Genomic DNA, 26,763 nt, shown 5'->3' with positions numbered 1-26,763 from the left:
CACCGCGGGGCTGTCGCCACCCAGACCCAGCCGGTGGCCCCGTCCCCCTCGCAGGCCCCTCCTGGGACATTTGGGACCACCCCTTTTGGGCAGGAGGGAGGGCAGGACTCACCCCACGGTGGGCTCCTGGCAGCCTCCCCCAGGCCGATGACCCCATCCTCGTCCATCCGCCTTTCAAAGTCGTCTTCTTCCTCCTCCTCCTCCTCCTCCCCGCCGTGCCAGCGCGTCAGCTCTGTTTGTGTCCAGCGCAGCCATGGTGCCGGGCTGGCCATGGCCGCGGGCGCGCCGGCCCCGTCACTTGTGTCGCTTCATGGCCCCGGCGGTGGCGGCGGGCTGGGGACCTTCCTTGTCGCGAATGTAGGTCACAGCATCGCCGCCGCGTCCTGGGGGGGCCGGGGGAGAGGGAGGGATGCTCAGCGGGACATGGTGGGCTCTGCTTGAGGTGTCTCCCCCACGCTGGTGGGGTTTGCCGTGTCCCCCAAATCGCGGGGACAACACCAATCCCCGATGATGGGGGGGGGACGCCCTCGGATCAGGCCCCCCCCATCGTGGCTCTGCATGCCACCACGAAGCTGGAGCTGCCACATCGCTCACAGCTGTGAGGTCCTCGTGGGGAAAGGCCATCTCTCAGGGCCACCCCAAAAGGTTTGTCCCCCTCACAGGGAACAGCCAGCCCGTGCTGGTACCCTGTGGATGTCACCCCAGCTGGGCAGCCGCAGCACCCTGGTGATCACCAGCAGTGCTGATGGGGAGGGGGCAGGAGCACCCCAAGACCCCTCTGGATTGTGGGGGCTGACAGTGAGAGGGATCCCAGCAGAGACCTGGCACACTCATTCCACGGATGACCCCAAAGCAGGAGCTCCCCCCTCACCCCCTCCCAGGAGCTCCAGCAGCAGCCGGAGGAACGCCGGATGCTGAAACCCCAAATGTGGGGTGTGGCAAGAAAGGCCGCGGGGTTTTCCCAGCGATGTCCCCTCTGCAAGATTTGAACCCTGTAAGCCCAAATTTTGGCCATGAAAGGCCACAGCAGGCTCAACCAGCCCCATGCAGGGGACACTCACCCTGTACCAGCATCCCCAGGACACCCCCATCACTGTGACCCCATGGGGAGTCCTTCCGAGCACCCCAAAACCTTCCTGTGCCTGTGAGGCAGCCGAGCTTTTGCAGAAGGAGGAAATGATGTTTCCTGCAAGTTTGCAGGTGGCCACAAAAGTTTTAACCCCATCCGGCCCTGCGCAGTGGGGGCTGAACCCTCCTCCTGCAGCATTTTCCACCAAAACCTTTGTTTTTTAATCCAGTTCAGAGCAAAATGCTGTGGGAAGGCAGGGGAGGGAGATCCCTGGGACCATCAGCAGCTGGTCCTAAAGACATCAGCATGGGGATCTTCCAGGAGACCCAAAATTAAGCCTAAAAGCGCCAAAATTCAGCCAGGTGGAGCCTCCCTTTGGAAATCTGGGGAAATTTCCAAGGCTGGGGTCCAGCTGGCCCCATCCTGGGACACTGCTCACAATCCCAGGGGTGCTGTGGCAGGACCCAGGCTCTGAGGCCCGTCCTGGCACATTTGCAGGCAGACAATTAAGGCAGTTCGTTACTGTGTAATTAGTGGCACGCAGAGGACAGCTTGACGAGCTAATGAAACCGCAGCACAGGGCCTGGGGTGGCTGCTCTCAGCCAGAGAGTGCTGCGGTGATTTTGGGGTGCTGCTGCCTCAGGGATGGTGGTGATGAGGTGTAAACCTATCCATGGCACCCACATGCTCCAGGAAAAGTCCTCTAACCCACTCCCAAGCCTCAGATCTGCAAATTCCCTGGGTGTTTGTGAGGTTTGGGGTTATTTTCCAGCAGCACCTGGCATCAAGGGCATTGTCCTTGCACCTGCCTTGCTCCCAACCCTGCCTGCATCCTTGGGGCATTCCAGGCAGGAGCAAAGCCCAAAGCATCCCTTAGGGTCTTGCAAACCTCCTGGGGGGATGGGGTTTACATGAGGTTTTTCCCCACACACCGAGGGGGTAACTCCATTCTCCACACCTGGAGATGATCCACAGCTTCTCCTGCCGCCGGGAAGGACGGGGCTGCCTGTGGGATGCTTTGGGCTCTGAGCTAATGAAACCAAAGAGGGATTTTGGCTTTAGCTCCTCCCTGAGCTGGGATGTTTCCAGCACGACGTCCTCACTCACATCCCAGAGATCTCCCCCCGCAAAGTGCCTCCCATCCCACCTTGAGCCCTGCAGGATCCCAGAGCGATGGGGAGCCCCAAACAGCACCCCCAGCATTCCCAGAAGGAGAGTGCTGGGTGAAAGCAGCCTGTGCTGCTGTTTTATCCCTTTATCTTGGCATAAAGGGTTAAAACATTCCCTACCCATTTCTGGTGGTTCTTTAAAGAGATTTTGCATCTCTTGAAGGAGGCCATGCCTCACCCACACACCATTTCTGAGCAGCGGTCCCACGTGCACAGCCCACAGCAGCCACAGTCTGCAGGACCCACTTCCAGACCCAGCCACATTTATGGCTTTCCCAGAAAGTCCCTCTGCTGATGGTCACGGAATGGCAAGAGTGAAAAATCTCGGATTTTTTTCACCCCCTCTAAGTGATTTTCTCACTGTTATGGGAGCACAGAAAAGCTTGAAAAATGATGTGGCTCTGTGCTCAGCAGCCACAAAGCAAACACAAACAACCCCAAATGTGTGTGCATAAATACATCCACATATTTTAATTTTCCTCTTTGAAAGCCAGGATTTTTGCAACAGGGCAACTGCAAGAAGAGCTAAAAAGAAATGTAAAGGCCTCAGCTAGAAAACTCCGACTCTGCTGTGCCACAGCCCCTCAGCCCCTCTCCTGCCCCACAAATCTCAGCCAGGGCTGTCCCAAATTGTGAAGGGAGGGATGCTCCCAGCAGTGATGAGGGCTGCCAGGTCTCTGCCTGTCCCTGCCCTCAGCTCCAAACCCCTGATCCTTTCCGGGGGCAGCGATCCCATCCCCATCCTGCTCCCTGCCCCATGGGAAAGGCGGAGGTGCGAGGCTGAGCCCGCTCAGCTCGTTACACGTGTGCAGCAGGGAGGCAGCAGCAATCAAGGCCAGCACGAAGCCATCGTGGCTCCTGGGTTTATCAGCGGTGACAGCGGAGGAGACAGGAGCATCCTCCACCCCAGGGCTTGCTCGGTGACAGGGAGGGGGGGGACAGCACTGCTGTCACTCTGCCTTCACTGCCTTGTCAACCCTGGGCACAGCAGGCGGGGCTGGGGGGGCTCTAAACCCCGCACCTCCATCCCCACAACCCCTGAGGGACGGGAAATAACCCCCCTTCCCTGTGCCCCCAAAATCACTTGCCTGCGAGGGGTTAAAGCCCCTCTGCACATCTGGGATGCTGAGGGAGCTTAATCCCCGTCCCAAGCAAAGGATGGATATTTTGAGTCTCGTTTAAGGAGGTTTGAAGGAGGCCAGAACGGCCTCGGGCTGGAACTTGGCAAGGGGCGTCTGCGCTCAAGGAGGGAGGAATTCGTGGTGTATAAACCCTTTTTTAAAGCCCACAGAGTCCCGTTTTTATAGGCATGAAAGAGGGCAGAGAAGCGGAAACGCTGCGTTCTGAGTTTGCATTATTTCCTACCAGAACAAGAGAGGCACCATCGCAGCGAGGAAGACCCTGACAAACCTCCCTGGTCCTCTGGAAGCACATGCCTGTCACCATCACTGCGACGCCCACGTGTCACCTCAATTCCAGTGGCTGGAGGGGCCATGTCCCCCCCAGATCCCCCATGGAAAGGCACCAAAACCCCGTGGAAATGTCATTTTCCCATCACTTGCACTGAAGCAAAGCCCCACAGCAGGACAGGGAGCTCCTCTTTCCTACCTCCCCCTGGCACAGGAACCCTCCTGTCCTCGCTGGGGACACTCTGGGTGCATCCCCAGGGCTGAACTCCAGCACAGCAGCACAGCCAGGGTTGGATGGCCATAATTCCCGTGAAGGACAGCCCTAATCCCTGTCTGGAGAGCGCTGCCGCTGTCACCGCACCACAGCCGGTGGCACCGAGATCCCTTCTTAGCACAGGGCAGCGAGAGGCGGCGGGGACACGGCAGGGCAGGTGGCCGAGGAGATTGTGCTGGGGTGAACCAGCCACAGCTTCTCTGGGTAGCCTCTGCCAGGGCTTCACCACCCTCACAGGGAAGAATTTCTCCCCAATATCCCATCTAATCCCGCCATTTGTCAGTTTGAAGCCATCCCCCGCATCCTGTCACTCCAGGCCCTTGTCCCAAGTCCCTCTGCAGCTCTCCTGGAGCCCCTCTAGGCACTGGAAAGTACTCTAAGAGCTCCCTGAAGCTTTTTCATCCCCAGGCTGAAGAGCCCCAGCTCTCCCAGCCTGTACAGAAACTGCCGTGCTTTCCGGCAGCCCTTGAACTTTAAGAACCGATTTCAGCCCTGCCCTGAAGGTACCGAAAGGCTGCGGCTGAGCACGGGACACCCACGACACCCGCGGGCACCCGCCGGCTGCCAGGAACACGGCTGCCCTTGAAATAAAACACGGAACTGAAGCTGAACGCTGCTGCCCCGGCGACTTCCTCGGAGGAGCCGCCGGCAGCCACCCGGCCCCGCAGCCTCCGCCGAGCCCCGGCCGTGCCTCCGAGCCGCCTCCGCAGCCCCTGACGAAACTCTCCCGGAATCCTCCGGCCCCGGCGGGGAGGAGGCACCGCCAGGAGAAAAGTTATGACAAGTTTCCTCGGGGCCACGAAGGCTGCGATGGCGTGGGGAGGGCACGCCTCGGCCAGGAGCGGCGTGTCCCGCATCCTTCCCGGGGTGTCTCGCATCCTTCCCGGCGTGTCCTGCATCCCTCCTGGCGTGTTCCGCATCCCTCCCGGCGTGTTCCGCATCCCTCTCGGTGTGTCCCATCTCCTCGGCCGCAGGGACCCCGCCAGGGCTGGGGGCTCTCCTCCTCCACCCAGGGACCCCGAGCAGCTCCCGGCTGCGGGCCAGCCCTACCCGAGCCGCGCTCAGCAGAGCCGGGGGCTCTGGATGCGGCCCCGGAACGGGGCCCGCGGGCTGTGCCTCCAGCTGTGTCTCCAGCTGTGCTCCGGCGGCGCCCCGGGGCCCCTCTCCTTCCTTCCAGCTGCAGCAGGCGGCTTGCAGGGAGCAGCCGAGCCATTCCCGGCCCCCCCGGGCACAGCTGGGGCACATCTGGCCCGAGGGCACCGCTGGAGAGATACCCCCCGCCCCGCGAGCGCCCCGCGCTGCCCACCTGTAGGGAGAGCCCGGCGGGCGCCTCCTCGGCCGGCGCTGGGCGGCTCCTGTCCCGATCCCGATCCCGGTGCCGGTTGTGATCCCGATCCCGGTCCCGATCCCGGTCCCGGCCCGGCCCCGCCGGACAAAAGCGCGGCCCGCGGCGCCAGGGGGCGTGGCCTCCCTTGATTAGCATATCCGCCGCACTCCGCCAATCGGCGCCCCGAGCGGGAGGTCGTTAGCATAACCGCCGCCCACTCTATATTTGCATAGCCCGCGGCTGGCACCCAATCAGAGCCGCGGTGGGCGGCCTCATTGGCATAATTTATGCAGCGCGGGCACCCCCTGGCGGGGCGCTGCCCATTCCCCGAATCCCATGGGATGGGATGGGATGGGATGGGATGGGATGGGATGGGATGGGATGGGATGGGATCCCCGATTCCGGGGATCCTTGGCAGGGATTGAAATGAGAATGGGGAAGGGATGGGGTAGGAATGAGGAGCAGATGCGATGGGAAAGAATGAGATGGGATGGAGCAACATGGGGATAATGGGGCATGGGGTAGGATGGGAATAAGAACTGGATAGGTCAAGGATGAGATGGGGCTGACACAGAGCATCCCCTCCTAGCCCACCACCACCACCACTGCACTCCCACCCGCCCTGCCAGCCCTGGGCAACTCCCAGGATATTAGGGAAAATATCCTGGCACCCCTGCCCCTTTTCATCCCCTCATCCCAGCCCCGGAACACCCCCCAAGCACAGCCTTTTTTCTACCCTGATAGATTTATTGAAAAATTAAAAGCACAAGCTCTGTATATATAAATACGACGACATTGCCAGCGATTTACAAGGCCTCCGGTTGCTCTCTCTGCATCCCCACCCATGGCCGGTGCCACCCACCTGGGCACCTTGGGGACGAGCACCCAAGGGAGCAGCAACCCCCCAAAAACCCCTCCAGCCTGAGCCACGGGCCCACCTCGCTCTGTGTGTGGCACTCAAATGACAGCGGGGACACCCAGACTCTGCCGCCCTCCCACCCCGCTCCCAGCCTGGCCGAGGGGGAGAGGATGTTCCCTGCCCCAGAGCGGACAGGGATGGGGACTTCAAGGGACGTGCACTGATCTCTGCCCGTTCTCAGCCTGCCCTATGCAGGCAGCGAGTCTGCAGCGGGCGCAGGGACAGTTGGGGACAAGCCGGGGGTGTCTGCGCGTGCGGGGTGGCGCAGCGGGCGAGGGCTGCGTGCGGTGGGACGCTGCTGTCACCCCTCGGCGCCGTCCTTCATCCCCATCCCAGTGCTCCCCATCCGCCAAAGCCCCGCTCCTAAAGGGCGACGTTGAATTCTGTGACCAAGAAATCGATGTAGTCCTTTTCCTTCAGCTTAAAGGCCTCAGCGATGATCCGGGCGGCTTCCCGGTGCTCTTTTCCTCGGAGCCCCGTGCCGTTCACCTCCAAAATGACGTGTCCCACCTTCAGCTTCCCGCAGTTGTGTGCTGAGCCTCCCCGCTGCAGGAGAGAGAGGTGTCAGCTCATGCTCCCACCACTCCCTGCATCAAGCAGGGGTGAGGGGAAAAATGGGGAATATTTCATATCTGATATGATGGATGTGAAATATTTTGCTTTTTGCAGAGAGGGGATGAATTTGGCTTCTCCCCCCTGCTCGCTCCTGGAGCGTGAAGCCAGCTGGGGTGGCCAAGAATAACCAAGGCAGAGTTGGCTTTGCTTTTTTTTGCCGTAAGTAACTTGAATTTTGCCCCAAGTAAACAGCAAACAGGGGGACAGCTCCAGAGGGCTCAGTTCTCTGGCTCCCATCCACCATTCCCCCTCCTCAATCCTCTGTCTGGCAGTTTCCAGACATCTGGAGACAGCAGCCAAGCTTTCAGGGCTGCCCTGATCCCCTTTGAGATGTCTGGAGCAAATAGCTGGCTCGCAGGAGGTGTGTTCTGGGATGGGATCATCCACAGGACATGGATGCCATCCCTCGGCACAGCAGAACCGTGCTTGTGGAGGTGCAGGGCTGTAGTGGGGGACAAACCTCCAAAATCCCCGTGGCCACAGCTCAAGGGCTTTCTCCAGCCGGTCCAGGGAGAAGAAGGATGGGATGGGATGGGATGGGCATGGAATTCTCCCATCCCAGCCCGCCCTACCTGGATGGTGACGATGCGGGGGCAGCGGCTGCCGCGTGTTTGCGCCGCCCTCGATGGCGATGCCCAAGGTGGGAGCGCTCTTGGACACCCGGATCAGACACGACGTGGGCTCCAGGAGTCCTGGCTGTGGGGACAGAGGGCAGCACTGCTGAGGGGGCCTGGACACCACGTGCCAGCCGTGCTCCCTCGGCCAGGGCACCACAGCAGGCAGGGACACTCTGGCTGCCACCACAGAGGGACAGACACAGCCTGCAGCTGCTTTCTGACTCCTGACATCCAAAACCCCAACTCTGGGCAGGTCTGGAAGGGTTTGGGGAGGAGCAGAGCAGCTCTCTGCCTGCCTGCCTGTGTCCCTCAGCCTCACCACCTGCAGAAACACCCAGCTTATATCTGAGAGCTGCTGCCACCTTCCCTTTTGGGCGATGGGTGACTTCACTCATGTGGCCCGTGGATGTCCCTTTAGAGCCAGGAATTCTCCCATGCCCCAGGCAGCTGCTTGCTGGAGCTGGGAGGGATGGGATTTACCCAGGACAGAGTGAATCAGCCCTACAGTGCCCTTCTCATCCACTCCTGACCCCTTTCCCCACAACTCAGCCCCCCCCAGAGAGCTGACTGGGCTCAGCAAAGAGGATAAATATCCCAGCAAAGCACAAATGAGTGGTTGCTGCCTGTGGGCAGAGGGAGTGGAACAGCCAGCCAAGGCAGTGGGGCACAGCCCCGGGTGCCCCCTCCCACACAGAGCAGCACCCCAGGCCCCCCTCACCGGCTTGGAGGCCCCTTCTGGCACCCCCTCGCTCCTCGCGGCCTCCTTGAGGCTCCGGCTTTTCCCGGGGCCTGGCTGCCGGCTCTTGTCCTTGCCGCTTGTCTCGACCTCCCCGATGTCCACCCCGCTGTCCTCGCTGAGGGTCTGCCCGCTGTCCGACAGCTGGGAGAGCGTGGAGGCTGGGGAGAGACGCGGCGTTAGCGGGCGGGCAGTGCCAGGGCCGGGGCCGGCCGAGCGCCCCTGGGCCACGGAGCGAGGGCAGCTCCTGCTCCCAGGGCTGGGCAGCTTCCCTGGGATTCACACCGGGGCTGCAGGGCAAGGTTCCCAAGCAGGCCCTTTCAGAACCATGAAGTTGCTTAGGTGGGAAAAGCCCTCTCAGATCATTGAGTCCAACCACAAGACCAGCACTGCCAAGGCCACTTTCTAAACCGTGGCCCCAAGTGCCACATCTACACGGCTTTAAAATTCCTCCAGGGACAGGATCTCCACCACTGGGCAGCCTCTCTCATTGCCTGACCACTCTCTCAGTGAAGAAATTTTCCCAATATCCAACGTGAACCTCCCCTGGCACAGCTTGAGGCCGTTCCCTCTTGTCCTGTCCTTGTTTCCTGGGAGGAGAGATTGACCCCAACCTCACTGCAGCCCCCAGTCAGAAGAGCAGAGCTGTGCACAGGCAGCATCAAGGGACAAGTGGCCTCAAACTCTCGCCTGGGATCCAACCCAGACCCCAAACTGGGATGGAGGGAGAGAGTGCTGAATTCAGGCATCCTGCTAGAGGCCAGTTTATGCAGCCCATGCTCCACAGCAGGGTCAGCGAGGAGACAGGCACGAAGCCAAGCGAAGAGGCGCTGCCATGTAGGAGCTTTCTGCCCTTTGAGGATGAAGGCCAAGTGCAGATGGAGACTGGAAATGCCAGGAGCAGCGGCGCAGCAGCACCTGCAGGGAGAGCCGGGGGTCCGGCACAGCGGCACCGCCGCCCCTCGCCCGCACTGACCTGCAGTGACGGCACCGTGCCACACGAGGGCGACATTGCCACTCGTGTCGGCCCCGCAGCGCGGGGGGCCGGGGACCCCCCTGGATTCCCCTGGATTCCCTTCCCTCTCCATCTCCGAGAGCCCATGGGACCCCTCTTCCCTCTCCATCTCCCAGAGCCCATGGGACCCCTCTTCCCTCTCCATCTCCGAGAGCCCATGGGACCCCTATTCCCTCTCCATCTCCGACGGACCCCCCGGATTCCCTTCCCTCTCCATCTCCGAGGGACCCCCCGGATTCCCTTCCCTCTCCATCTCCGAGGGACGCATGGAGCCCCGCACGCTGCTCCCTCACCTCCACTTCTTTTTCCCGGGATAAACGTGACTCCCGAGCTGAGTGTAGGCACAATTAGATTCTTACCCCCCTCCCCCCAAAAATACACAGTTAATTGGAAAAGACCAGGATTATTTCTGGTCCTTGAGATCACAGAATGGCCTGGGTTGGAAGGGATCTTAAGGCTCCTCTTATCCCACTCCCTGCCATGGGCAGGGACACCTCCCACTAGACCAAGCCCCAATGTCCAGCCTGGCCTTGGGCACTGCCAGGGATCCAGGGGCAGCCCCAGCTGCTCTGGGCACCCTGTGCCAGGGCCTGCCCACCCTCCCAGGGAACAATTCCCTCCCAATCTCCCATCCAGCCCCGCCCTCTGGCACTGGGAAGCCATTCCCTGTGTCCTGTCCCACCAGCCCTTGTCCCCAGTCCCTCTGCAGCTCTCCTGGAGCCCCTTTAGGCCCTGGAAGGGGCTCTGAGCTCTCCCTGGAGCCTTCTCCTCTCCAGGCTGAACACCCCCAGCTCTCTCAGTCTCCATAACAGAGCTGCTCCATCCCTTGGATCATGAGATCCATCATGAGACCTGAAACCTTGAGATCTGCCTCCTGTCCCATTCCTCTCTCTCGGAACACCCCAGGGATGGTTTTTCCCGGCTGCTAAGGTGACACCCACCTCTGGCCTGGGGTAGGGGCCTCACTTCGTTGACGTCGGGCTCGCTGTTGGGCTGGTGCACCTCCACCATGATGAAATGCTGGTTGGCCACGGCCTGGGGGCTGCCCTTGTCCGGGGGAGGGGGCGCCGGGTGCGGGGGCGGGGGAGGAGGGGACGGGGATGGGGGGCTCTGAAGCCCCTCAGGGGACGGGCTCTTCAATCTGGTTGGGGACTGGACCCTGGGGAAGGGCCCGATGGGGTGCTGGCTGACCACGGAGAGCTGGGCGTCCGCCGGCCGGCGGGAGCTGTGCAGGGACGGCGAGATGGTGGCGTAGATGGCGCTGGGGGCGGAATCCTCGGTGGACGTGGAGGCCGCGGAGGTCACGCTGACCGTGTCCTTCTCGGGGGCGTTGGGAGGGGGAGAGGGGTTTCGGGGGGCCACGAAGAAAAGGCCAGACTGGGAGGACTCGGAGGAGGGGCGCTTGGGCTTGTCCTTCCCTGGGATCCGGTGCTGGGCAGAGGAGGGGTCCAGGGTCTGGGGGGCTGATGGAGGAGGAGGAGGCTTGAAGTTGGGTGGTTCCTCTGGGAAGGAGGAGAGATCATCCTGCCAAAGCAAGAACAGTTTTTAGGATGCCATGCCCAGGCTCAGTGTCTTCATCTTTTCACACTGACCATGGCTAAAGGAGCTGGTTGTTATAGAAACACCTTCCTCACCTTCTGACCATGTTCCAGAAACACCTTCCTGACCTTCTGACCGTAAGAACATGACTCACAGATGAGCACAATTACAGGACAAACCACCCAACCTCTGCTTTGGTTTGCACAAGGCTGTTCCTACCCAGCCAGAATCCCTCTCCTAAACCCATCTGATCAGCTGGCTTCAGTGACGGCCCTGGGGGGTTGACACGGCAGAGCTGCTGAAGCTGAGGCACATCCCAGTACCCCCCAGTTTGCCTCCTGCTCCCACCCAGCTCCGCGCAGGGCTTTCCTTACCAGGGACACGTCTGGCAGGGTGTTGATGCTGCTCTGGTGGCAGTCCCCAGCTCCCTCCAGCTCTGACGTGTTCTGAGAGGGCAGAGAAGGAAGAGAAAGCTGTGGCACAGCAGCAAGAGCCACCAGCGCAGTGCCAGCGTCACAGGGAACGGGCAGAGGGATGCTCCAAACCCCTCCCCATGCAGGGCCAGTCTCACCCAAAGGTTTTTGCCTCCTTGGGGGTTCCCTGGAGACCCCCAGCCCTCCCAAGCATGCTGTGGACCTGGTAAGTTGGGGTGAGCTCGTCTAGGCCCAAATCAGCTCCTCCTGCTGAATTTGGAAGCAAGGCAGGAACCTGAGGGCTGCAGGTTCAATACCTGGATTTTTTTCCCCGAGGAAGGAAAACAGAAATTTAAAACCCTTCCCTGCATCCAAAGCAGTGGGTCTGAGACACAGAGAAGCCACTGCCACTGCTTTATGAGTCAAAAACGTCACCAGGAAATGCCACACCACCGTTCTGAGGATCTCACAGCTCCAGCAATCCGGAAGGGCTGTGGGAATCTGTCAGCAGGGCTGGGCCCAGGGAGAGGCCATGGATGCAGCCAAGGAGAGCAAACGAGCACCTGGCTAAGTCAGGGCGGCAGAGTGCGGGGCACAGCAGAGCTGTGCCTGGCCCTGCTGAGGGAATCCTCTGCCGGGGGGACATCCCCAGCTCCCCCTGCCAGGGCAAACTCAGCCTCAGGCCCCCCTCCCGCAGCAACTCCTGCTCTGCAGAGAGGCTGCTGCTGCTCAGAAAGGCTGAACTCGGCTCCTGTCACGCTCCCAGGGCTGTGTGGATGGGGCAGGGCACGGTTTGTGTGTGAGTGCCTGCTGTTTATTGCAGGGTAAACAGCTGATTAGCTGAAACGCCGCTGCATCTGCATCCCCCCCAGCTGCTGGAGGCTGCTGCTGTGCCTGTGAGATGTTCGCCTCCCAAAATAGACATGGGAGACAATTAAGACCATTAGAGGAACAGCAAAAACATTGATGCAAAGTGCTTTTATCTCCGTGGCTTCTGAAGGAGCCCTGGAGAATGGGAACACAAAGAAACAGCTTGTTCAGGGAGTGACAGGTAAAGGCTTCGCTTGGGAAACTTTCCTTCCTCGGGCAAAGGGTGGCTTCATCCTCAATTATTCCAACATAAGGGCAGGTGGCTTTTAAACGGGAAGCACAGAAGGATTTGGGTTGGAAAAAGATTTTAAAGATCATCTAATTCCAACACCCTGCCATGGGCAGGGACACCTTCCACTGTCCCAGGCTGCTCCAAGCCCTGTCCAACTTGGCCTTGGACACTTCCAAGGATCCAGGGGCAGCCACAGCTGCTCTGGGGAATAGGACTGGGAGCAGCCAAACTGTCACAGTTGTGTCACTACTAAAAAGGGAAGAATCTGCCCGATGTCCCCCTAAAACCTCCCAGGGCCATGTCCCCCAGCCCTGTGCCCATCACAGGCCACGTCCCCCAGCTCTGGCCTGGCAGCAAGGACCAGTCTGCCCTGAGCTGTGGCTCCTCTGCAGATGCTGGGTGGGCACAGCAGCTGTCCCTGTGCCCACAGTGCCACTGCCAGGGACACTGATGCTGCTGCTCCTCCTCGGGGCAGCTCTGGCTGCTGCAGGGTGTGAGCAGGAGATTTGCCTTTCCCCAGGCTCAGTTCTTCGGGGGCAGAAGCAATTAAGCAGTGATTGCTCTGGGCCATAAAACACGATGGCTTTTAAGCACATTTGCTTTCAGGAACTGGCTATTTCCAGGCTGTGCCTTCCTGGATTTCCCTGGAAAGATTCATGGAAGCCACTGCCCTGAAAAATGAGTCTCTATTGAGGAAACTGCTCCCTGCTGCTCCTCTACCCCATCTATTTTCCAGTTCTCCACAGAAACTGGGGCCAGGTGAGGCCGTTCCAGCCCCTTCTCAGAGCAGCTGGGAAATGTTTGTCCTTCTTATCCTACAAAGAGTCCCCAGCAGGAGTGAGGGAGCTGCAGAGCATCTTTCAGACAGGCAGACAGTTTTCACTTGCAGATTAAAGGGTGGAGAAACTGACACCTCCCCAGGGAACGAAGCCCAACCTTTAATTAACCTCTCAGCTCCAAATCAGTCCCCTAATTTCCAGTTACTGCTAACGAGAGCTTTGCTGAGCTACTCAGCCTGAGTCCTGCGGGGTTTCAATTTTGAACAACTGCACCAGCCTGGGAATAAGCCTGGCTTTCCTCCTCTCTTCCCTTCCATCTCCCACTCCAGAATGCAGCCACATGGATGGAGGAGCCCCAAGCCCTTGGTCCAGATTTTAGGGGCTCTGAGGGTGCACAATGACCCCCATGCAATGGTTTCACTGTCTCCATCCTCATCCTCTGAGAGGATCATTCCCAGCACGTGGGAACCCTCCAGGTGGGATATCCCAGGGAGATGGGGTAAGCCAGCACCTCTGGAACCAGCCCTGGGAGGAGAAGACACCTCTGGATGGCAGCAGCTTTGCCAGGAGGTGGTGGAGAGGAAAAACAAAACCTACAGGGATATCAATTCCTTCATCCCAACACTGAGGGCTGGGCTGGAGGCAGGGACAAAGGGAATGCCAGGAAAAACCAGGATTTCCCACTGCTCTGGTCAGACATGCTGCACCTGCTTATTGCAGTCTGCAGCCAATCTCTGCCCTGCAGGACTCATCTCGAGTCCCAGGATTTCCAGGAGGTGCTGGTGACACTCAAGACAGTGGCTGAGCATCCGTGGCTGGCACTGTCAACCACAGCATTGTCTCATTCCCAAGAATCCTTCAAGCATTCCTTAACGGAATCCCTTATCCCGCAGCAGGGCCTGCCCAGCCTCACCCTGCTGATTTTTGGTGGAAGTTCACCTGCCAACCCACGGGACAGGTGGCCTGGCCTGGTGTCACAAAGCCAAAAAGATCAGTGTCCCACGGTTTGGGGTGCCTGGGATAAACTCCACCTGGGAATGCTACAGCTGGATAAGCGCCATTCCCACAGGGAATTCCCACAGCTCACAGCTGCAGCTCCTCTCTCCCAGCTCTCAGCTCCACCCTTTGCTCTCTGTGCTGCCGCTGACCCTGTGATTTCCTCCCGGCCGAGGAGCAGGGAATGAGCTGCACACCCTGGAGCCTGCAGCTCCCCCCAGCCCTGATGGGCACTGGGGTTCCTGGGGCTCTGCCACGTCCCTGCTGCAGCCCACGCGAGGATTTCTCGCACGCACTGCGAGTGCACTGAACTGCCCACGGATCTCTGCACACTCACAGCCCACAAGGAAAATTCTGCCCCATCCTGAGGTGTGCTGGGATGTGAGCAGCCAGCTGAGAGAGCTGGGGCTGCTCAGCCTGGAGAAGAGGAGGCTCTGCAGACACCTTGTGTGGCATTTCACTACTTGAAAGAGGGCTCTAAGAAAGATGGGGACAGATTTTTTAACAGGGCTTGTTGTGATAACACGAAGGGGAATAGTTTTAAACTAAAATAGGGGCAGGTTAGATTAGATTAGATTAGATTAGATTAGATTAGATAGAAGGAAAATGTTTTTTTCACAGGGAGGTAAGGCCCTGGCACAGGGTGCCCAGAGAAGCTGTGGCTACCCCATCCCTGGGAACATCCAAGGCCAGGCTGGAGCAACCTGGGATAGTGGAAGATGTCCCTGCTCACTGCAGCGGCGTTGAATTAGATGGACTTTAAAGGTCCTTTCAACCCAAACCATTCTGTGTTCTATGATTTTTCTACTGGTATTTAGCCAGGGTGCCCACACAGCCCAGCAGCAGGCAGGGCAGGGAGGGCAGGCTGGGCTCTGACAGGCTCCAAAACCCCATCCCCGAGGTGTCCGTGGCCCTCAGGTAGCAGCTGGGTCTGGTTCAAGCTGAGCCTTGTGTGCACTGCAGCGCCAAGGACTGGGGGAAGGAGCTCTCCTCAGCAGAGCCACGGGAGGAAAGCAGAGATGGGTGGCAAGAGGTGGCCGTGCACGTGCAGGAGCCGCAGCCCTCCCTGGCCAGCCCGGCCCTCCCCCTGCCCACACACACACACTGACCCAGCCCCTGCAGCCCCTACCTCCATCAGGTCTATGAGCCACAGGAGCCGCTCCTGGGGATGTGCCAGGGGAAGGGCAGAGGAAAACAAGCAAAAAAGCGAAAATGTAACGTCAGGGAAGGCGCAGAACAAACGAGCGAGCTGAGCAAATCCCGACCCCAAAAGCCTCCCTGCAGAATCCACACCCAGCGGCATCCAGGGCTGGGTGGGAAGGCTGGAGTGAGCCCCTCCTGAGAGGGGTGCTGGGGAGGGGAACAGCAGCAGGGGCTGAGGGCAGAGAGAGCAGTTTGGGAGCCCTGCCCTGCATCTCTCCTGCTATCCAAGCACCCATCCACCGTGAGCTGGTGCTTGGCAGCTGTTTCAGCACGAGTGGGCACAACCATCTGCAGCACCAGCATTCCCATCACCGGGCAGCGCCTGGAGCAGGGTGTGTTCTCACACCCATGGGAAGAGGTGCCACACAGCCAGGGATGCCCTGCAGTGGCACTGAGGGACACTGCTCTTGAAGGAAACTTTTAAAGCAGTGCCCACTCCCTTCTCTGTGCCGCAGCAGCACCCTGGTGTCTCTCCCCGAGCTCTGGGCTCATGTGCCAGGTGGGGTCAGGCCATTGCTCACACATCAGACCCAGCAGCCATGCCTGGCACATGCCGAGCAGCAGGAAGCACACCTGGGAGCACGTGGCACCAGCCCCGGGCACGGGCACAGCCTGAGAGCAGGGTGTCACACTCAGCACACAGTCCTGGCAGACCTGTGCCAGCCCTCAGAAGAATTTTCCCAGCAGCTCCTTGGAGAGCAGAGCCAAACTCACTTTGTTTATGTGGATCCAGAAAGGATCTCACCGAAATCCCTCCTGACCAGAGCAGGTGGCTCTGCTATGGGTACTTGTGGATTTAACAGGACAAAAGCACAGCTCTGATGCTCTGACATGCTCTGAGGCCTCTCACAGGCAGGCAGAGGCCCAGGAAAGCCCCCTCCTCAGGGTGGACCCTCCCCAGCCCCATCCCAGCACCGCGGGCTGCTTTCCTTGCTGAGGAACCAGCACAGAGCCCATTGTTCCTCCTCCTTTCCACGAAGGGTTTAATTTCCAAGGTTACTAATGCATTTATGATGAAAGGCATTTTATGGCGAGGAAATTAATTTGGGGGCTGAGTGCCTGCACAGTCTGAGGTGATTACAGTAACTTAATTAGACGGTGCGTGAGACAGGGGCCTGGCAGAGACGTGGGAGTGCTGCTGCTGCTGCTGCTGCTGCCGAGTGCTGGAGAATGGGCTGGGAATGGGATGCAGCTGCCTGGCCACTGTGGCTCCCACTGGGATGGGGAGCAGGCAGGCAGCATCTTCAGGGAGGTGACTGAAGAGCTGGTGATGAGCAGCAGGCACGGCATGGCAGCGGTGCACTGCTGGGATTTCAGTGTGGGTGCAGCTCCAGTGGATTTCTGGAAGCAAGGCAGGCTCCATCCCTCACTGGGATGAAGGGACACGCAGCCCTCAAGCAGGGGACAGCAGCACCTCAGTGTCAGGAGCACAGAGATACCCAGCACATGTCATGGCATCGCCAACAAATCACCCAGACTGCACGGAAAAATTCCTTTGGGGGAGTCCATAGGGGAAACCGACCCGACAGGGTTCCCTGTGGGGTAAATGCCTTTACACCGCTCCAGGGAAAGCAGTTTGCGGTAGGACTGCCAGGAGGAGGTGCTGAAAGGAGCGGGATCAGGCAGGAGGGACCTACCCGGGCCGAGCTGACGGTGGTGGCAGTGAAGTGGCTGCTGGAGGACGAGACGGTGTCGCTGTAGGACATCATGGAGTAGGAGTCGGTGCTGGGCCCCACAGGCTGCCGGGCCTTCATGGACTCGATCTCCCTCTTCAGCACCAGGTTGTCAAAGCGGTCGAGGTCTTGTGGGGAGATCACCCCCCGCACCTCGGAGAGCAGCGAGAACTGGCCAGGCACACACAGCCAGAGACAGGTTGGAGCACAATCACGTTCCTGGGAAGCTGGAGACCTCCCTCCCACCATGGGCAGCAGTGGCAGTGAGATTTACTGGCAGGTAATGCAGGAGGTTTGGTCCTAAATGTGACCAGAAGCTCCTCTGCCACTGAACACCAGGTTGCATCCCCCAGAATGGCCCTGGCACAGGGTGCCCAGAGCAGCTGTGGCTGCCCCTGCATCCCTGGAAGTGTCCAAGGCCAGGCTGGACAGGGCTTGGAGCAACCTGGGATAGTGGGAGGTGTCCCTGCCCACGGCAGGGGGTGGAAAGAGATGATTTTTAAGCTCCCTTTTAACCCAAACCAGTCTGGGAATCTGTGATGGTTCCATGATAATGTGGATTTGGCTTCCATACCCTCCCCCTTTCCCTGAGCAGATCACTGGGCCACACTGTGACCATGTCCACACTGTGCCAGTGACTCTGCTCAGCCCACCAGGCCCAAGAAGCCGTCCCTGCCCTGGCGTGGGCCTCACCTTGGCGTGCGTGTTGAGCAGCTCGAAGAGTGCCATGACCAGAGCGTCCACGGAGATGTTGCCCTCCTTGTACTCGTCCAGGTAGTAGCCCATGGTGGCCCGCTCCTGCTCGTTGAGCAGGTGCCGGGCCTGCTCCTCCAGCATGACGCGGGTCTGGCTCACCATGGTGCTCAGGGTCACCTGCGAGCCGGCCAGCCCCCGGTAGAACACGGGCTGCAGGGGACAGGGGACAGGCTGGGAGGCCAAGGGGTTGGCAGTGGGAAGGAGGGCAGTGCTCTGCTCAGACAGCCGGGCTGGACCAAGGAGTGTCCCTGCTCTGGGCTCTGCCCACCAGCCCTCTGTGCCTGTGTGTCAGACACTGCCTGTGGCAGAGCTGGGAATCACACTGGAAGGAGGATTTTGGGAATGACTGGAAGGAGGTATCCTCAGGAATTCATCAGCAAGGCTGTTCAGTGTCACCACTTTCTTGGGTAGCTGCAGAGCCATGATCAGAGGAGCTGAGCTCTGCTCCTGGGCCAGGGACAGCACCCAGGGAGCGGCTGGAGCTGGGCCAGGGCAGGCTCAGGCTGAGAGCAGGGAAAGGTTCTTCCCCCAGAGGGTGCTGGGCACTGCCCAGGCTCCCCAGGGAATGGGCACGGCCCCGAGGCTGCCAGAGCTCCAGGAGCGTTTGGACAGCGCTGCCAGGGATGCCCAGGGTGGGGCTGTTGGGGGGTCTGTGCAGGGCCAGGGTTGGACTGGATGATCCTGGTGGGTCCCTTGCAGCTCAGGATACTCTGTGATACTCTGATTCTCTGAGTTCATGGAGCACCAGTTGAAAAACAAAACAGCTTCCCAGCCCTTTTCAGCAACTGTCCCCCACCCAGGCACTGATTTAACCCCAGGCTGTGCTCCTCCCTGGCAGAGCTGGGGGAACTGGGGCCACGGGAGACATGCCAGCTCCCCATCCTGTGGAAAAGGCACATTTACCCCCACTGCCAGCTTGAAGCAGACCTCGGTGAAGAAAGAGCCACTGGCAACCAAAGGAGCCCCAGGGAGAGACAAGCCTGGCTGCATATGAAAGACGTTTTTCCTTTGAGAGGGATTTCTGAGGGGAGATGCTTGCTGTTTCCTCCCAGGCAGAGCTGGCACAGGGATACAGAGCCAGACAAGACCCTGACTATCCCAGAGACAGAGAGGAGCTGAGGCTGGGGAAGATGTTTTGCCAGCAAAGAGTACAAAGCTGTTATCATCGAGAGCCACCTGTGAAACCTCCCTGCTTCATTTCCATTTAAAAGCAATGTGCTTTGCAAAGAGGTGTGGAGAGAAGATGCTGGCACAGGGCTGCAGGCACAGCACGGGATGAGTCCCTGTGCCTGGTGAGCTGCAGAGGGCTGGGACAGATCCCAGCAGCTGCCAGGGCCCAGAGACAGCCACCATGAGGAAGGAATCATGGTAGGGTGGAGGGGGTGCCCACGGTCCTTGCCCATGGGTGATCATTGCCCCTTGCCCATTAAGGTGCTCATTGCCAGGCCAGAGGGCACCAGATGTGCTCAGAAGTGACACAGGAGAGGGGACACCACTGTGTCACTGTCTGCAGAACCCAGCAGAACCCTAACCCAACACGCGGCGGGGAGCAGAAAGGCCCATTAAAACCCTGCTAAAACCAGGAGCACAGATCCCTCCCTCCCACAGAAAATAAAACACAATAGCAATGAGATTTTTTCCCAAGGCATCAGGAATGTCTTACCCTGGCTGCCACGTCCATAGCATGGTCACCCACTGCCCTGCGAGGAGGGAGAAGACCAGTTAGAAGAAGAAGACCTGGCACCACACCTGGCACCACACCTGGCACCTTCTCTCCTCTCTGGAGAGCCAAAAGCTTCTGGCCTGGGAGAAGGGGAAGGGACAGCACAATATTGTCCAGACCTGCTCCACCTTACAGGCCAGAGATGCTTCAATGGACCCCAGAACTGGGAGCTCCACGGACAGGCTGGGGGTCCCCACCCTCCCGGGGAAGCACGAGCACCCCCAGGGACTCTGAGCTGACAGACCCCCCCTCAAAAAGCTCCCTGGGCACATACCCTGCTGAGCTGACCAGGGTCTCTCCGAGCTGGGAGCTGGTGATCCAGCGGGTCTCGTCCACGGTGGTGCGGGCGTGGGGCAGGCGCCCGATGTCCTTGACCGTCATGATGAGGTGACGGGAGGACTTGAGCAGCTTCACGGCCTCGTCGTGGGGGATGCTCAGGAAGCTCCGGCCGTTCACCTCCAGGATCTGGTCTCCCACCTGTGGAATCAGGATGGGGGGAGCCTGGCAAGTCCATGGAGCTTTCCTCTTGGGAATAACACCTTCCTCTCCCAGCAGGGAGGAGCTGCCCAGTCTAACCCAGCACCAAATTAGGGACACAGCAACTGGAGGGACCAGGGGAAAAAAAAAAATGCTGCTGGATGGAGACCAAGCCCTCAAGCTGGGAGCCAGTGAGGACCAGTCTGTGATGCCTGGAGGAGCCTGTTGAGGATCTCAACTCAGACTGATCTGCCCAGTCTCCTCCATCAACCAGACCAACCCCAAAGAACATCAAGGCCTCCAGCCCCAGTCCCTCCTGCTGCTCCGGGAGGCCAGGAACCCTCTGTGGAAGCCCCAAACCTCAGATCTCTGCATGCAGCAGGGAGGGTCTCACCACAGCCTCCAGCACTCTGCAAACTGCAGCATCTGCGACAGCTGCATTCCATCTCCCCTCTCCTGTTTCCTCCCCAGCTGCTCCTAAGAGATTTCATTTTGTGGGCAAGGCCTTTGCTGGAATGAGGAGCTTCCCTGACAGCCAGGCCTTGTCTGAGACACAGCACCCATCTGGTGTTTCACCCTTCATCCCAGCTCCTCTTCCTCTGCGCTTCCAGGGCATCCAGAGCTGCTCCTCCTCACTCCCGTATCACAATTCACCCTTTTTCTGATAAAGCACAGTTTTGAAACTGCCCTTTCCTATCTTTGCTTAACCACAGGCCTCAGCTCAGCTCCACCAAAACACAGTGGGGTTTTCTTCTCTGCCCTCCCAGCAAGGAGACACAGGGAGGGAAAAGTTGCAGAGAAGTGAAACAAAAATAATCAGAGGCAGATGAAGGTGCCTGTGAAAGGACAGATGGAAGAGATTAGGCCTGTTAAATTTAGAGAGGAGATGATGGGGGTGGGACTGGATGGAGCTCTACAAAATACTGCTGGCAATAATGAGAGGCCAGAGAAGGGCTCCTGTTCACCCTTCCCTCTGCTCAAAGGGCAGAGGAGGCGCAGTGAGGCTGGGAGGATGCTCAGAGTGGTCCTGAGGGGAAAAACGGAGCATCATGGAATCATTTGGGTTGGAAAAGACCTTTAGGATCATTGAGTCCAGATGCAGCAGAGCTCAGCTCCACATTCAGCTCCACCCAGGGACCCTGAGTGGCTTTGCCTCATTCTCCATCATAAAATACGACGCTTTGTGTTGGAAGTGACCCAAAACACCCAGAAATGGGAAGGGAGGGAGCCCAGGGGAAGGCAAATGACACAAATGGCCACATTCCCAGCCATGCGGCTCCACAAATACCTCAGGTTCCCTTGGAGCTCTGTCAGCTTTAAATCCCCTGTCAGAAAATCGCTGACTGCTCACATAACACGGGAGGGAAATTAAAAACTGCCAAGAGAAACACCCGCTCAGGTGCAAGGAGTATCATCTCCAGGTCTTTCTGATCCATCAGGCAGTGCCCTGAAATGCCTTTTGCTGGTTCACTGCAGCACCAAAACAATAAAAATCCCAATTTGATTAGGCAGTTTTATTGCAATTACGTATCTTTAATAGTGTTCCATAGCAGGGATTAAATTTTCATGATTTTTTTGGTTCAGGACAGTTACACAGGTTTAATAATCTTTCTTTAATTTCTCCTTTTAAGAGTGAACCAGGAGGAGCTTGGCAAGCTCTTGTAACATCAGGGAGACCAGAGGGGTCCGGGATTTTTTGCTAATTAACATAGACAATAATTATATTTTCCCAGCCCCAAAGTCAAAGACAAGTGGAGAAGTAACAAAAAAACTGCAGAGATGAAAAAGAACCATTTACCAGAGCAAAAGCTGACCCTGAGAAATGATTTGCTGGATTCACAGCTCCAAAATGGCACAGAATAAAAGAAGTAATAATAAGACATTAAAAAAAAAAATAGTCACAATAAAACACAGGAAAACTATTGCCGTGGATATTTCAGGAATTACTTTTCAGCTGTGGTGGGTGGATACCCAGGACACGCTGAATGCTTGAACACCTCGGAAAATGTGGATTATTCTCATTTCCTAGGGAAAAATGTAGCCTGAAATGCAGGGGCTGAACGTGACACGCAAAAGGTGACAGACTGTGACAGGAAGAGAGCTTGGAAAGAACACCTCGATGACAGCCTTGGCTCCTGCTCCTTCTGGAGACAGTGGGGAAGAGGAGGCGCAGTCAAGAGAAACTTAATGGGCTTCAGACAAGGGTTCTGAGCTCCTAAAAATAATCAGAATTGGCTCTGGGAGAAATTCAATCACACAGACAGAAAAATAGGCGAGAGATTTTAAATGTGAGTTGATGTTAAATGACACCAAACTGAGCTGGGAATAACAGGTCCAAGGGGATGCCAAATGGGTTGGCACTGGCATCAGTCCTCTTTAATGCCACTAAAAGGCCAGGAGAGAGGCTAAATGATGCTGGAGATACCACTAAAGTAGAAGGAGCCTCTCTCCAGCACAAATAATTACCAAAAGCCCCTCAAGAAATTAAAAATACGGGCAGGAAAATGTATGGATCAATTTGGAATTGACCAAATTAAGGCTTGTGGAAAAATAAGGCAGTGCTCAGCTTTTCCAGGAGGGAAACGGGTCAGGGCAGATGATCCATGTCCAACACAGGATCCAGGACAGATCTGGGAGCAAGGCAGGGAATGAGGGGTGCCGTGGCTGTCTGAAAATGGGCCCTTTCCCCAAACACTGGGCAGCCCAAAGAGGAGGAACAGTCCAGGCACAGAGTGGAGATGAAAGCCCAGGCAGGGAAGGGGCTCTCTGGGCGTGGCAGTGGTTGTGGCATTGCTGGGGGGAGGATTTTGGTTGCCTCTCAGCTTTCTGTCCCCATCAAGGTGACAACATTGGAAGGACCAGGAGAAATGCCATATCTTGGGTACCACGAATCTCCTCGGTGACTTTCTCACTGTGCAGCTCATCCCCCACACTCTGAGGGAGCCACAAGGCTTTTACTTCATTTTTTTCCTGTGTCCAGACCTCAAACACAAAGCAGCTTTCAAGGCTTTTGGGATGAGGGGATTGAGGGCACCCCCAGGGAGTTTTCAGATGGCACCAAATTGTGTCCAGGGAAGGGGCTGGAGCACCAGGAGAGGCTGAGGGAGCTGGGAAAGGGGCTCAGCCTGGAGCAAAGGAGGCTCAGGGGGGACCTTGTGGCTCTGCACAAGTCCCTGACAGGAGGGGGCAGCCGGGGGGTTGGGCTCTGCTCGCAGGGAACAGGGACAGGAGGAGAGGGAACGGCCTCAGGCTGGGCCAGGGGAGGTTTAGATTGGATCTTAGGGAAAATAAGGAGAATGTTGTCCAGCACAGGCTGCCCAGGGCAGTGGTGGTGTCCCCATCCCTGGGGGGATTTAAAATCCGTGTGGATGTGGCAGCTGGGGACATGGGTCAGTGGTGGAATGGTTGGACACGATGATCTTGGAGATGTTCTCCAGCTTAAATTACTCTCTGTTCTGTGACAGCCACTGCTGATGTAAAATCATCCACCTCTCCCTATTTACAGTCTCCCTTTCCCCCTCCTCTTATATCTGGATAAATACGGATCGTGGCAGCCCTTCTCACCCCAGCCCTCATTCTGGGAACTCAATATTGAGTTGTTTGCTCAAAGCAAGCTCCCTGAAATCCACTATTTCTGATTTAAAGGTCAAGGAGAGAAAACAAAAGTTGCTTAAGAAGGAAAAAAAACCCCAACCCCACTGACAAGAAACAGCACCAGGAAAAATGAACAAGGAAGAAATCAGGGCCAGCAGAGCCAGGAACAGCATCAGGAGCTCAGCTCGTGCATGGCACCGCTGGGAATGTCATGAAGGAGGCAGGAAGGACAGAAGCTGAAAGCAAACAAGGCTGACTCACCTCCCTCCTCTGCAGCTCTCTGCTAACCCCCACTTTTCACTCTCAGAACTTCCTCGGAGGCAGCAGATTTTAAAACATGCCCGAAGAACACATTGTCAGAAGTTTCATGAATGAATAAACATCAAGAAGGCCAAGGCCAAGACTATGAATATTTAGTTATTGACTGACTGCAGAGACCCAGCCTGGTTTCTGCTGGAATTCTGCCTGCTGAGGGAGCAGGACAGCAGCACCTGGACCAGCACAGCAGGGCTGGAGATCCTCTGGGACCCTCATCCAGGACCTTGGTCCCTGTTCCCAGAGCTGGCAAAAGCTTCTGGGCCTCAGAGAAAGTCCCTTGGTTTTGCCTGGCTTTCGATGCCTTTTGTTTGCCCTTCGAGCAAAATTTAAGGGAAGTGTAAAATATTGATTATTTATTTTAGTTATTATTAAAACAGTCTAAAATTCTGATTTGGTGCCACAGACACCAGGAGGTAAAAATGGAATGTGTGGCAAAATCACAGATGGGTTTGGGATGGGAGGGATCTTAAAGCTCATCCAGTGCCACCCCTGCCATGGGCAGGGACACCTCCCACTGTCCCAGGCTGCTCCAAGCCCCAATGTCCAGCCTGGCCTTGGGCACTGCCAGGGATCCAGGGGCAGCCCCAGCTGCTCTGGGCACCCTGTGCCAGGGCCTGCCCACCCTCCCAGGGAAGGAATTCTTGTGTCTCATCTAAACATCACCTCAGAACGAGCTCAGTTCTGGTAACGAACTCAGAGAAAGCAGCAAACCCCACAGAAGGATCCACTCCTGGGAAGTCAGCAGGAACCTCCCCATCAACCCAGCGAGGCTGTGTTGAGCCCACACTGAACAAACCCCCAATTTTTCCATTTTAGAGAGCAACAAATTACCTGGAAATCACATTTATCCACCAGTTCTTGCTTCCTTGTGGCATCACATCCCTTCCACCACCTCCTGGAGCAGCAATCTACACCCAACCATGTCTAACAGCAGGACATAAAAGGCCTTTTGTGCCCCCAAACCTCCAGGCAGCACTAAATTTACAGCCTGTAGCACACACAAATCAGGGTGGGAAATGCCTGTGAGGACCTGAAATCACACCAAGGCTGACACTGAGCACAGCAGGAGCCTGCTGGACATACAAATCACTGCCTGGAGAACAGAGCAGCGAGGAGGGAGATCTCCAGAATCAACAAGCAGAGGCTCAGGTGTGCAAACAACAGTGGCAGGAGCTGGGGGGACAGGGACAGGGAACTGGCACTGCTCTGGGTGCTGAGTGTGGTTATTCCCTGGCATTCCAAGCAGGTATGGGATGAGGATGGAGGGATTCAGCTGGGTGTTCTGCTGTTGGGACTGTCCCTGTGGCATCTCCTCTGCTGAGCTCACTGGCAGGGGGATGGAAAAGAAAGAAAAGCAGCGATTTCCCCAGCGCAGCAAAACCGGGGATTTGGAGCAGTACGGAATCAAACAGGAACAAAAACCCCCAAGGAGAACAATGCAGCTTCTTTTTTCTTATCCTGTGTTTAAACCTTCAGGCTTCTGGTGTTTAGGAGATGGATCCTGACCCTGGCACAGGGGACAAATGGTGGCATCAGTAAGGTCACCCATGGAACCTCCAGCCAGTCCCTCCCTTTTCCAGCTCTACCAAGCAGAAACAAATTGTCCTGTGCCTCTTTTTGTCCCTGCCTTGAAATCCTGGTGCCCCAGAGCACTGCCACCGACATCCCTGGGACACAGCTGGGCAGCCAGCCAGGGGTGTGGGCAGAGGTGCCAGCCCAGAGGAGCATCCTGCACTCTGGGAGAGACCAAGGATCTGCAGGGAGCTTCCAGCAGCACTTCTGCTGCCTGAAAAGCACTCTGCCATCTCTAGGATGCTCCTACAGTCCCTGTCCCATGCCCCAGCGACCCCCTCATGGCCCAGGGTCCATTTTCCTGCTTAGAACCTGAGAGAGATTAAAACTTGGATTGATCCAAACCTCCAAGTGCAGCGTTTTTATTCTGTGACAAAAAGGGAAACAGGAGTCTGCAGCGCTCAGGACAGCTCAGCAGTGGCTGCATTTCCCCTAAAAGTCTCTTTGGCTACGAAGGGAACCCTGGTGACCTCAGTGCCACAACAATTTGAGGGACAGGATCATGTCTGTCCCAGCCCTCTCCACCAGACCGGCCCCAGCTCGTGCTGCCAGCTTTGACAGATTTAAGGGACTTTATGGGGCCACTGAACAAAGCTAAGGCTGAGCCCTAAACAGGCCAGGGCTGATCGATGGAGAAATCACAGAATCACAGAATTTTAGGTTGGAAAACACCTTTAGGATCAGTGAGTCCAAGAAATGCCTCCCTGCACAGACAGAGAGGGAATCAGAGCAGATCACCCCTCACCCTCAGCAGCCCAGCACCAGCCCAGGGGACTGGGAGAACATTTCAGAGTTTAACATCCATCAGATGTCGACTGACATAAGGAATAGGAAAGAACTGACCCTCAGAGCCCATGAGATTGCACTGGAGGAAGCAGTGATTGGATATCATTGCAGGGAATTGGGTGATTTCGAGAGAAAAACACACCAGAAAAGAAACATTGACTGAAGTAAAATGATCCAGCCTGAGGAGTCAAACGTGCCCCATCCCTGAGTGGCACACAGATCCCTCCAGTGGCTCCCTTTCCAACTCATTTCACTGGTGAACACACACAATTTTAACCCCAAATGTCCCTTCCAGGATCAGCTGTGACCCCAGGCTGTTCAGAGAAGGGAACATCTTGGGATCTCCAGGGAAGGCTGGAGGAGCTCGGGGTGATGTGTGTGCACGTGACGGGGTGAGTGAGGTGTAGATCTCCCTTCACAAGAGCTCTGCAGCCAACTCTGAGCAGTGCAGCCTCAGAAGGGCCCAGCCAAACCCCAGAGCATCGCTGAGGAACCTGAGTGTGGACTGAGGTGGATGCAGCCGAGGCCAGCCTGCTGATGGATGAGGATCAGCCCTGTTTTGTTGATGCCTAATGTTTTTTGTCTTTTTTCTCTTATATATCCTCTGTATTCTTCACACATACATTTGGAGCTCTGTAGCCTGGTGTATCCATGGCTAGTTCTCCCGGTGCTTTTCCCTACT

General features: G+C 57.4%; 1 protein-coding gene across 1 annotated transcript in view; it reads right to left on the bottom strand.

Moving 5' to 3' along the window:
• Positions 1 to 5,974: 5,974 nt before the first annotated feature.
• WHRN (whirlin) overlaps positions 5,975 to 26,763 on the bottom strand; it is a 46,524-nt gene continuing 25,735 nt past the window's right edge. The window contains 10 exon segments of the mRNA XM_039561775.1: positions 5,975 to 6,713; positions 7,355 to 7,375; positions 7,377 to 7,478; positions 8,118 to 8,296; positions 10,092 to 10,674; positions 11,064 to 11,135; positions 16,820 to 17,026; positions 17,549 to 17,782; positions 19,275 to 19,311; positions 19,609 to 19,811. Coding sequence (XP_039417709.1) covers positions 6,531 to 6,713; positions 7,355 to 7,375; positions 7,377 to 7,478; positions 8,118 to 8,296; positions 10,092 to 10,674; positions 11,064 to 11,135; positions 16,820 to 17,026; positions 17,549 to 17,782; positions 19,275 to 19,311; positions 19,609 to 19,811 — 1,821 coding nt within the window. The 3' untranslated portion in view covers positions 5,975 to 6,530.

The sequence above is a fragment of the Corvus cornix genome, chromosome 17 (assembly GCF_000738735.6).
Source record: "Corvus cornix cornix isolate S_Up_H32 chromosome 17, ASM73873v5, whole genome shotgun sequence".
Classification (NCBI taxonomy): Eukaryota; Metazoa; Chordata; class Aves; order Passeriformes; family Corvidae; genus Corvus; species Corvus cornix.
The sequence above is the reverse complement of the archived record's forward strand: the minus strand, read 5'-3'. Positions and strand labels throughout refer to the sequence as shown.